We start from the raw sequence: 13,177 nt of genomic DNA, 5'->3' as shown, positions 1-13,177 counted from the left end.
ACAAATACAATACTCTAGCTCTGTAAAAAATTATTCATGCCTTATTCATATTGCAACTCCAAATCTTATATCAGAGACATGATTAGGCCATGACAAATCAGATGTTATATTTTACAGAAATGTGTATATATATATCTTTTGAAGAAAACTTTCAAAATAATCTTACATATAGTTAACTTACAAGAAGACAAATGCTGGGAAGCATTTAGAACTAGAATGTTTCAGATAAGTAACTTGTTTCTGAAATGAGATCTAAACTAAGAGCTTAATAGTCAGATGGCCAGATGCTGGGGCTGGTGGGGAACACTCCTAAAAGTGCCCAGGGAATGGAGCTTTTTAATCATATGCCAGACAAGGAGGCAGAAGCCCATAGCACCAACACTCCTCTATTTAAAAACAACAAACAAACAAACTAACTTGTTATAGTCACAAAAATGACCATGGTACAAAATCCAGTAGCCAAGTCTTACTGTCAATAGCCAATTCTGATCTTTCAGCAGCATTTGATTCAATCTTCAAAACATTTGTTTCTTTAGCATTCAGAATATTACTTTCTATCTCCCTACCATGCTGATCTTTTACACTTTCTGGTTCTCTTCTTTCTACAAGATCTCACCCAGCATCATGGTCTCACCTATCAACAACATTCTGATGAATCCCAAATCTACTCTCAAGTCTGGACTATCTACAGAAACTCCTATCTCCTAACTCCTAGCTGCCTGTGTGACATCTCCACTTGGATATAGGCTTGAACTGTTGAGCAACACCTCTCACCCTAATCTAGCTGAGGAGCAACTCTCCCAGTAACTATCCCAACAGACAATCTGACCGGGGCTCCATCCATGTCCATTCCATTAACCTAGGTCATATCCTGGGAGCAACAGGGATGTGGGGGAGAGGGGAGAAAACTAGACTCAGGCAATTTCAGTGTGATTCTTGGAATATTAGTTGGGAGGCAAACAGAAGAGCATTCAGGACAGTTCAATCTGAAGATGGGAGGAAACAATTATATTTGGCTTGCAGGTCTGCACCCTCTGATCCCAGCTAATTCACTCTTTCTTTCAGGGGTACAGAACATGTGCCTGTGTCTACAGTGCATACCGGGCAGAGATGGAAAATGAAACCCACTTGTGATTCTTACAACAAGGAAGAGATATGAGAAATACTGGATGGAAAAAGATTAAAATCCACATTATCTGACTCTCAAGAGAATCTTGTTCAACTAATATGCCTCAATAAATACAACTCACTTTTGTTTTCTACAACAAAATAAATATCATCCTATATTAAGATTTTTGAGAAGAGTTAAGCTAAGCAGATCCTGCAATATCCTAAGAGCTCTGTGACATTATAATATATATAAAATGTAACTACAAGTTTAAGATAAAGATGGTAAAAGGGTGTGCGGTTATCAAAGCCTCAAAGAATATTCACTTATACAAAGATATGCTAGATTAGGGTATAAAAGTTTATTATGGGTATTCATCTATTAACTATGGTTACTTTCTTCCTCTTTTATTTGGTTTTGGTTATCACTGACTTGGTTTTTTTGTTTTTTTGTTGTTTTTTTTTTACTCTGAGCCTCTCAATTCTAAGATTCAAATGTGTCCCAATTATAAAATTCAGAAACGTGTTCACAAGAGTAAAATGAAAAGCGCTGCTTCAGAAGAGGTTTATTCTGTAAAATTTAAAACATATTTTATACAGGATATTTTCTTTGTAATGGACAGAGTTTGCTTTTTCTGAAAGAAAAATGCATATGACCAGTCAATTTTCAATCTCAAGAAGGAAAGAACCAGAGAATTTGAAATCTTCCAAAATTAAATTTTCTTTAAAACCTTAATCTTAAGAGATTAAAAGAATATTAAGAAAAATGTTTAAGCATGGGAATTTTGTAATCTGCCCTTTTACCATAATTACCTGTATTTCAATGCAAATTCAACTTTGTACTTACAAAGCTAAACAAAAGCTTTTGTCATTTTATTTCATCAGAGAGGAAAGGAAGCTGGGAATTCCAGGCCTTTCAGAGGATTACTTCATATATAAAATATACAATTACTTCATATACAAAAACAACATTCACCTCACATTAAAATCTGCAAGCTAAAATACTAATGAAAATCTATTTTAAATATTTCTTTATGAGTAGGTAGCAATTTTTTGATGCCTCAAATAGGCCTGTTCTGTGAGTTTCAATTTCAGATAATCTAAAAATGTTTTCTAGCTCTTCATGCAATGTCCCCAAATCGGAATCTTTACTGAGTGTGGGACTAGGGATGGAGCTCAATGGTGACATACTTGCCGAGAAAGGCTGTGGCCCTTGGAAAGACCCACCTTAAAGACAAGCAAGCAAACAAGGATAGGCCAGTGCTACACTGTGGACAGTGGTTCCAACAGTGATGTACAAATGCACCCACTGCCACAATCAGGCAACTGAAAAGAAGGTACACTCCAGGAAGCCCAAGAAAGAACAGTGAATTAAGGAAATGCAGTGTTAGTAGACCCTAGTCATTTCAAGTCCACGTGTCCTTGCTCGTCCATATTTCAAAATAAGCAAGTTGTTATTTTCAACCAAGATCCTCATATTTGCAGGAAAGGGATTGGTAATAATGGTTAGTATTTCACAAATCTGAGAATTTACCATTTCCTTTAAGTGAAATAAAAACCACATGATTTTTTAAAAGAGCAAAATGACTCAATTTTGGAGTACCATTGGAGAGCAGACTTTCTAAGAATCTAGGAAAACTAAACTGAATAAAATATAGAACTTCTTCCTGATCTCTAATAAACTAGAATATCTTTCAAATAAGTCTAGTACCTTTAAGCTCCTCAGACTCCTTCATTAAAAGAAATGGGAGCACAGGAAATCATGATGACCCTCAGACCCAAAAGAGATTCTCCAGGTGTGGGAAATGCAAAGGGAAAGTGGTATCCAAAGATGCAGAAAATACCCTGATTTGTTCCATTCGGATACTCCCACAGTTTGAAGGCGTCTCAAGTTTAACAGCCTGAAAATTTAACTGCCCTGACCCATGAAGAGCAGACCTCTGCACAGCCAGCCCTGACACTTCATTACCAGCGTGAAGCAGCCTGAGAGCACATGGGATCACCTGCCACCAGCATCCACGGACATACATGAGCCAAGCCACTTCGTTTTCACGGAAAAGCTCAACCTAGGAAGCTCTGCTCTCGGACAGTGAACAAATCAAGTGAGAACTCATGCAACAAGGCCCAAGAAGAAAGCTGGAGTTTCTGTGTGGTGTCTGGTCCATGAATCCATTTTGTTAAGCACACAAAAGGGTTTTCTTGCCTTTGGAAAGTCTTAAATCTAAGAGATAAGTTTTAAAATACACAAATCTAGCTTTTCTTGAAAATATGAAAAATGAATATAAGAAAGAAAGGGACAAGTATTCAATAAATAAGTGTCTGCAGAAATGAAGAGAGATGAATCTTAATAAAGGAAAATGTTTATAGGCAGGGGATGGTGATCCCAGCACACTGGGAGACTGAAGCAGGAGGATCACAACTAAGCAACTCAGTAGGACCCCTGTCTCAAAATTTGAAAAGGGTTAGGGATACAGTTCAATGCAAAAGCCCTGGGTTCAATCCCTAGACTAGGAAAAAAAAAATGTTTCTTCTAACCTGGCACATACAAACAATATCTTACAAACAATGAAGCATAGTAATAACGAACTCCGACACAGTCGACACCAGAATCAGACAGAGGTCACGGTAATACCTATGATAAAGGGGAAAAAATGTAGCTCCCAACCTGCTACATGTCAGGTATACTGAGTTCATATTCCCCAAAATCAAAGAATGAGTTCTGAGGAACAACAAAGGTTAAGAGTAGGAAAAATTTATCAAGAGATGGCTCCCCAGAGACAGGAGGGGACCTAAAAGTGGGCTGCCAAGGAACCCACTTCTCAAAGAAAGTTTTATAGAGCAAAATCAGGAGGTGGGTACAAAATCACAATATGGGAACAATGTGGGTCAAAACTACAATCAACCAATAAGATTACAAGTATAGCCACTTAGGTAATATTGATCCAATGGGGAAGCAGGTCACACAAGTGTACATGGAAATAAGGACCTTTTCAGAAAGGGATGGATCAGGTCCTGGTTACTATTTAGACTTTACTGGACCAGGTGATACAAATTTTAGTATCATCTTTAATTTACTTTTTATCCCTTGGGGAGGCATGTAGGCCTGGTCATTCCTTTTTTATCTTGAGGCCTGGCCTTCAACAGATGTGCTTCTCCAGCCACAGTTTTGTTGTGTTCTCATCTTCTGCACTGACTCCCTCCACAGCCTAACCCTAACTGCCTATATTTAATACTATATTAATATTTATAATACTTACCTGTCTATAATATCTACAACTACTCATTTGCTGTTCACTTATTCTACCTGCCTTCCCAAACCCAAAGGCAACCATCACCTGTTGCCTGTGTTTACCATTCTTGTAATATTTTTGTGTGCATCCATAATTTTCATTATATACTTACACGTCCTCAAACTATAAACTGTTTACTTTCGCATGCTTTGGGTTTTATAAAAATTATATCACAATACTGTTAAGTCAACACTATGTTTTGAACATTTCAGCCAGATTTTGTGGCAGAGACTTGTAATTCTAGCACCTGGGAGTTTGAGGCAGGAAGATCAAGAGTTGAGGCCAAAGCAGGCTACGCAGCAAGTTCGAGGACACTACATAGCAAGGGCCTGCTTCCAAAAAGAATGTTATCTATGTTGTTACACATATGCATTCATAATGTGCAATGCTGTCCACCAATGAATTGTGCAAAAACATTTACCCATTCTCCTGTCAGTGAACGTTGCTTTTCAGCCTTCTATTAACAATTTTAAGTGTCCCTACGACACAGATACAAAATGTCAACAGAATAAAGTATTTTTAAGTCCAAGTGCCAATTCATCCATTAATAGGAAGAAATCTAGAATTTTAAATAATAGCAAAGGGTATACAAGGAAAGGAACTTGAATTCTGATACCTACTCCTGTGTGTTTAGTGTAGACTTATTTCTTATTATAGGTCTAGTAAAAACAGTCTTAAAGCCACCCCTGTTGGTAGATAGATACCCTCTAAAAAATGACCTGTCAAGTTTTATGGAATGTGGATGTTCAAATTCATAAAAATACCAGAGTAGTTTCCTAAGTAGCTAAAAAATTTACCTCCCTCTGGAAGTGGATAAAGCCTCCTTCCTGGACACACTTCCGTGGGCTTAGTAAAGCAGGCTTAATATTATTTGGATAAGGTGGTGGATATACACAGCCTTCCACTGTGGTATGGATTCGCACTTCTATAGCTGCTGATATGGCTGACCACCTTCTCCCTGCTGGCCCCATTCCTCTTGCTTGGTGTGAAACGTTCTCTGTGGAGTCCATTGCCTAACTTCCGAGGTGTAGTCAATCATCGTGTGTCCATTCATCCACGCATGTACACATACACACCGACCCTCAGGCAGCTCTTTCAAGTATTTTCTGCCAGTCTGTAGCTATTTTATTTACAGTAACTTTTTATGAATAGAATATGAATAAACTTTTTATGCCCTTTGGTTTAATTTCATAGAATTTATCAGTCTTTTATGAGATGCATTTTGCTTCAAGAAATTTTTCACTCTGTCAAAATCACAAGTTTTAGTTTCTTCTTCTAAGTTTATTAAAAGTCTGTTATTCCCCAGCAATGTGTAATGCATCCTGTATTACATCTCTGGGCCTTCTCACTCAGGTGGGTCTGTGTGACCTATTTGTTTATCCCAAAGCAAACAGTAAGTATACACCATAATTTCTACATTATCAACGTATGTTCTAACAAGGCAAGGCCATTTCCTTCTTTAGGAGTGCCTGGCTATTTGGGGGCCCCTTTCTTGTTCAAGTCCTTCACAAAATCAATGCTAAGAATTTAAGTGTGATTACATTGAATTTGTACATCATTTACAAGAATTAACTTTTTGTTACTAAATCTTTCTGCGGAAAAGCATATGTATCTATTTTATTGCGTGTTTCTTTTATAATAAAATTTCACAAGTTTACCATATATATTACATATGTTCCTAGATTTATTATTGTTCCTAGTATAAAGGCATCTCTATGGTTATCTTCTGTCTGTTTCAGATATAAAGAAAAGCAATTATTCTTAATATGGGCCTCACATCCAGCCATCTTGTGACACTTTTTAAAAAATAATCTGTTGATCCTTTTAGCTTTTTGACAGAGACATTCACACCACCTGAGAAAGGCAGTCTTATTCTTTTCCAGTCTTTTTTCTATCTGTCTCTCCTCAGGATAGGACTTCAGAACAACACCAGACAGAGGTGGTAACAGGGCCTCTCCTACCTAGTTCTTGGTTTTAGAAATGGCTTTTAACACTTTACAACTAAGAAATAGATTTTTCATCATGCTGAGGACCTTCCTTCTATCTCTAGTTTATGGACAGCATTTTGCATGAGTTAACGAATTTGATCATTTTTCAAAAGCTTTTTTTCAATCTAGTGAAGTGAATATATTTTATCTTAATCACATATTAAACAATATTTTCAAATAGAACCTACCCTTACATTCCCAGGGAAATCCCACTGGTCCTTCTTGACAACCTGCTGGATTTCATCTATGTTCCCAGTAAAATTGGCTCCTCCTGTGCCTTTCTTCCCTTATTTTTGTCAGCTGTAAGCATGAAGGTTACTCTAATCTGAGTCTAGGAGTTAAACTGTACTGATCTGTGGAAAAAACTTATGTAAGAAAGCTGTAATGCTCTGTCTGTTCTTTTCAGGTTTAATAATACCTGAAATGCAAATCTCTAAAATCTAAAAGTATTCCAGCCCAGGACTACTTCTTGAAACAGAAATTTCATATTCACTGACATAAAGTTTTCTCACTGCATCTTCTCGTTATCTTTACAGCCTCTGCAGTGCTAGATAACCATGACTTCCTGAGAATGTATTAAATACACTTTACCACCACATAATGGGCCTGTTCCAGTGTCTGCCCTCTGTTTTATTTTTGTCTTCTGTCACTAATTTCTAACACTTGTATTATGCTTACCCTACACTTTCTTGAATTTACAACTTTATATTATTCTTTAAAATGACTTTTTAAGGTAAAATGCAACTTTGTCAGTAGTTTTGCTCTTGCTAACATATGAATTTAAGATTATGAATTTCCCTCAAATACCACTTTAATCAAACTTCAAATATTTAGATATATATTAATTTCATAATCAGTCTCAGAACTGTTCTTTGTATTCTCTTGATTCCTGAATTATTTAGTAGTAACTTTTAAATTTATAGGTACTACATAGTTTTGAAATCTTAACACGAGTATTTTGTTTCTCACGTACCTGTATTACAGACAGAATAGGGTTGATATACACCAATTTTATGAAATTCAACAGATTCAGGGTTTTTAAATACTTCATATGTTGAAGAGAATAATATATTCTAATTTGGTGTTAAGAGTCTATTACACCAAACCTGATAATCTCACTGTTCAAATCATTTTTATTAACTTTTATGCTTTTGACCTCATGATAAATTCAGAGATGGATTTATCCACAATGATAAAATTTTGCTAGTGGCAAAAAATTTGCCAATTTATCTGTATTATTTTATCTGCATTATTTTGAGACTTTTTTAGGTACACAAAGATTTAGAGATATGTTTCCTAAAATATGAACCTTTTATCATATGCCGTAACTCTTTCTCAAACAGAACTTTTCATCTTAAAATTCTGCCTGATACCAATACTGACATGATCCCTTCATTTGGTTAGTAATCTGGTTAAAACACACATGCACACACCCACACACACACACACGCACACACACACACACCAAAAAACTATACCAGATGTGGATTATTAACAATATACAACTGATATTATACTTATTTTAACAGTTCACTACTGCTGCTTTTTTCTACTTTTTTTAAAGATTAAACTTCTGAGTTTTGTTTTTGTTGCTACTCACTCCACCCCACCACTTATTTGAAAGGTGTATGTTTCATTCTTAGTTCATGAGTTTTACTAACAATCAGCCCTTGGTGATATCAGCCCCTGGTGAAAAATCTTAAGCTCCCCAGCAAACAACACTAAGGCCTTAAAGGCATTAAATCTCTGAAAGATAATAAAAAGTCTTGGGTCAAGCATGAAGCAAGTTGCTAAAATTAGAAAAATTGCGTATATATAAAATTATAGGCAGTATAAACTTGTACTTTCATGTTACCAAATAGACTCTTAACCCCAAATTAGGAAGTATATATTATTCTCTTAGTTGCACAGTCAACTAAGTCAACGGCCATTACAGAAATTAAAATCTGTATGTTTAAAACAAAAAAAAGAGAAACAACACTAATAAAATAAGACTCCAAAAGGTTTATATGGGCAAATTTTATTCATCTTCCAGATGAGATAATTTCTCTGTACCTTACATGAAAAGGTGGAAAAGATGAAAAGCTTTTACCTTATACTATGAAAGGAATGTAATTTTGACAACCCAGGAAATGGTAACATACACACACACACACACACACACACACACAAATTAATCTCATTTGTGATTATACCAAAAATATTCAAGTGACTCCATATTAAAAATTACCATCCCTAATCACAATAACCATGTAGGGTGTATTCCAAATACACAAGCTGAGTTCAGCATTACTAAGCATACTAATGTAACTGTATACCAGTTATAACTCTGACATGTATTTCAAAAGCCACTGATAAATATTAATATTTTTCTTAGATTAAAAAATAGTACAAACGAGTTGAAATATAAAGCAATTTGCCTGTTAATTATTGCCAAAATATTAAAGGTATTCTTCAAAGTGAAAAAGAGATATGAATAAAAATACTCATCTCAACAAATGAGTACTGTACTATGGATCTTAACAAACGTGGAAAAAATTAAAAATACATACAATTAAAAAGTTGAGAAAAGAAAAGATAAAACTGTATTATTCATAATTATTAGTAAACAAGGAGCTTTTCATCTGGAAAACACAAGAGAATTAAAGATGAACAAGTAATTAGTAAGCTGGCTTAATATAAAACAAGCACATAAAATTTAGTAACTTTCCTACAGACCAAAACTGCAATAAAACTACTGTATGATGAAGATTATATTCAAAAGAATATATTCCATAAGTGAGCCAGGAATAAATTCGAGGGAGAAAAAAAGACACAAAACCAAGACTAATATGAAGAAAATGATAAAACTTTCTTGAAGGATATTTAAAAGTGAATGGTCTACCATAAAAGAGATATCTTATCCTGGACAAAAATATTTAGCATCATAAAAATGGTCTTTTTTTACTTAACAAGATTTAATAAATTCCAATCACAGCGCAAATAGAGTATTTTCCCTTTGCTTTTTAAAGTAACAATAATAACTTCATATGGAAAAACTGATTATGTGAATACCAACAAAGAAAAATTTTAAGGAAAAAATCAACCTACTGAATTCAAGTAAGAGTAGCACATTAAAAGACATTCCATAAAGCACTGAATAACAAAAGAGTAATATACAGATGTCTTTTAGGACTGGGGTTACTGTTCAGTGAGTGGTACAGCACTTGCCCAGCATGCATGTGGCCCTAATTCAATCCCCACGACCACAGAGGAAAAAAGAAAAAAATATTTTAAATAAATATTAAATAATCCCATAGAAGGTTGAAAGATGTGAAAAGGCAACTTACAGAACGGAAAAGGCACATCTAATATGAAAGATACAGCACCTCAAACGCATGTGGAGAGATAAAAATTAAAACGATGAAATGTTTTTTAAATTTTCCTTTGAAAAACTCAGACACTAGCAGCATTAGATGCTGGCAGCAATATGACAGAACAGGTATTTATTTGTCTCATAACTCAGGAAAATATAAATTATTACAATGCTTAGGAATGTATCCTTATATAGAAGGATATTAGCATATTCACTGCTTTAATAAAAATTAATAGCAAAAAATAAAAACTAAAAATTCCTAAATATTCATTAATGAAGAAATAATTTAAAATTCCTGATGACTATGGATAAGTAAGCAACAGTAACTTGAAAACAGGTAACAGGATCTGTACTATAATTCTGAGGAAACAGTGGAGAATGACAGTATTTGTGCAGTAAGATCCAAATCCATAAATGTTTGCACAGTTATTTAAAAGATAAAGACATCTTAAGTAAATGGCCACGCCATTACGATAAGTACATTCAATGCCATACCATCAAACATAGAAAGAATCTGCAGTTATAAAGTGTCTTACACAATTTTTTTTCCAATTGAATAGTGCTAGTAAAGTGACCACCTGTGAATCAATGATTATTTACTTATAAAGTATGTGACTACAACTTATGTAAAAAGACAGTGTATAACATTAACTCTTACAGGAGAGATCACCCTCAGCGTGTGGAAAGAAGAATTAAGTATGCTTACCAATGTCATTAATCACAGCTCTGATCTTGGAGACAAAAGGACCAACTTCACTGGAATGCATTTTGGCTCTTTCCTTAAGGTCAGCACCTGCAAAGTATTTTATTTACAAATATAATCTTGTTATATACAAAACTGTAAGGCAAAAAACAGCAACTTTACTTAAGATTAACAAAAAATTGGAAAGTCCCCTGAATCATCTGAAAAAGGAATTCTATAACCTAAGCTCTTCTCCCCAGTGACCGCCATCAGCTGGGATAAAGCATTTGTTTGTTCATAGACTATGAGGTGTTAGAGCAGTGCTTCTCAAGCTTTCTGGCCTCCAAACCCATCCCATTTTCAAAGAACAACCATCGTGATTACACTGATAGATAATTAGTCTAAAATAAACTAAAACTAAGAAAAATTTTAAATGTTTATTCATTAAAAAATACAAGTAAAGCCAAGTATAGTAGCACATGCCATAAATCCCTGGTAGTCAGGAGGCTGTGGCAGGATGATCAAGTTTGCAGATATACTGAAAAATTCATGAAGACCCTATCTCAAGATAAAATACAGCCGGACGTGGTGGAGCACGCCTGTAATCCCAGCACTCAGGAGGCTGAAGCAGGAGGATCACTGTGAGTTCGAGACCAACCTGGGCTATATAGTAAGTTCCAGGTCAGTCTCAACTATACAGTGAGACCCTGTCTCAAAAAACCAAAGAAAAAAAAAAAAAAAGATAAAATACAAAGGTCTGAGGATGCATGCCTACCCCATGCAAGGGCCTGGATTCAATCTCGATCTCCATCACCACAAAAAATAAAAATAAAAACAAATACATTCATGTTGACCAACAATTATACACTGGTCCCAGCACCGTAGCTCCTGCAAACACACTGGCAGTCCTCCTGACACTTGGGCGTTACCAGTGCCAGGCCAAGCATGTGCACACTGCATGCAGTGCCACTGAGCCATCCTGACTTCACAAATGCCACCTTGGTTCCTGCAAACCACATCTGAGAAATGCTGGCTTTAAAGTAGGAACCAAGAAACAATTCATAATTATGATTTTATTACATAAGCCTAATTTTAGAACAGAAAAAAACAGACTTAAGGAATGCTTTCAGAGATCATTAACTCTCTAGCCAGGCCTGGTTGGCTGACACCTGCAATCCCAGCACTCTTAGAGCCTGAGATAGGAGGATGGCAAAGTTTGAGGGAGAATAAAGATCAACTCACTCTAAACTCAAGACATTTTAATAAAACTAAAGAGAGGGACAACTATCATTAACTCTGAACTCAACAAAGGTATTTTAATAAAAAAAGATCTAGAAAATACTGGTCTCCATTCAAATAAGCAAACCCAGAGCTCTTTACTCTCTTATAGTTCACTGTACATTTATTATGACTATGCATGATATCAAGGATAGACAGGGCTCATACACTTTTCCAGGGGAGGCAGAACTGCAGTCCCCATCAGTTCATACATACTATATGTATCACAGAAGACCTCAAACATATAAACAAGAAACATAAGTAACATTCAACACAACATTAATAAAATATCAAAAAATAGGAAACCTAAATCTCTATCAATAAGAGAATTAAGAAAAGTAGGACACTTATAAACACAATACTATATATGAAACAAAATTAAAGAATTAAGAGTATCAATACAGATAGATCTATTGAAGGAAAAATATAATTACAGAAACATACATAATAATCACATAAATTTTTAAAACAAGAATGCTAACATGAGGAAAAAACACAAATAAGATTGCTTATGCATAGCAAAGGAAAGAAACAACAGAATGGGAGAAAATATTTGCAAATAATACAGCTGATAATTGATCGATATGCACAACATGTAAGGAACTCAAACAACTCAGCAAAAAAAACAACCCAACTCTTAAGATGGGCAAAGAATGTGAATAGGCATTTCTTAAAAGAACACATACAAATAAATAAACTGGGAAAAATGTTCAACATCACTAATCACCAAGGAAATGAAAACTAAAATTACCATGAGATGTCACCTTACCCCAGTTTAGGTGGAAGTTCTCAAGAAAGATAAGCGATAAGGTATTGGTGAGAATGTAAAGGAAAAGAGAATCCTCAAATATAATTGATGGGAATGTCAAATATTACAGCCGTTATGGAAACTGTATGGAGCTTTCTCAAAACATTAATGGAACTATCACTATGATTCAGTATCCCACCACTGGGCATAAACAAGTCTTTCCTCATTCATAGTTTTCTCCGCTGTTTTGATACCCACTCACAAAAGTGGTCCAAATATGTTAAATGGAAAATTCCAGAAATAAACAATTCATTAAGTTTTAAACTGCTCACCATTCTGAATTTCATGACAAAATTTCACTGTTGTTCTTCTCTCACTGCAGAAGTGAATCATTCCCTTAAGATACACTTACCATCCATAAGGCACTTAGTCACCACCATTTATCAGCCTGATTGTCACAATAGAGCAATATGTTCAGTGACCCTTATTTTACTTAAGAATGGACATAAAGTACAAGAGTAGTGATGCTAGCAATTCAGATATGTATGCTTCTTTAAAAAACCATAAAGTACTGTTTGAGTGAAAAGGTAAAAGTAATTTACTTATCAAGAAAGAAAGGGCTGGGGATTTAGCTCTGTGGTTCGGTAGCCTGCCTTCCAAGAGCAAGGACCCGAGTTCAATCCCTGGCACCAAAAAAAAAAAAAAAAAAAAAAAAAAAAAAAAAAAAAA

At 35.1% G+C, this 13,177-nt stretch overlaps 1 protein-coding gene across 1 annotated transcript in view; it reads right to left on the bottom strand.

Annotated features, from left to right (window-relative positions):
- The window catches only part of Auh (AU RNA binding methylglutaconyl-CoA hydratase), a 177,093-nt gene that overhangs the window by 119,629 nt on the left and 44,287 nt on the right, over positions 1–13,177 (bottom strand). Inside the window, exon 5 of the mRNA XM_033756824.1 lies at positions 10,447–10,533. Coding sequence (XP_033612715.1) covers positions 10,447–10,533 — 87 coding nt within the window. The remainder of the gene's footprint in view (positions 1–10,446; positions 10,534–13,177) is intronic.

Source organism: Fukomys damarensis, unplaced genomic scaffold (assembly GCF_012274545.1).
Source record: "Fukomys damarensis isolate Sample0158 unplaced genomic scaffold, DMR_v1.0_HiC HiC_scaffold_27, whole genome shotgun sequence".
Classification (NCBI taxonomy): Eukaryota; Metazoa; Chordata; class Mammalia; order Rodentia; family Bathyergidae; genus Fukomys; species Fukomys damarensis.
Note: the sequence above shows the minus strand (reverse complement) of the source record. Positions and strands in the feature narration are given on the sequence as shown.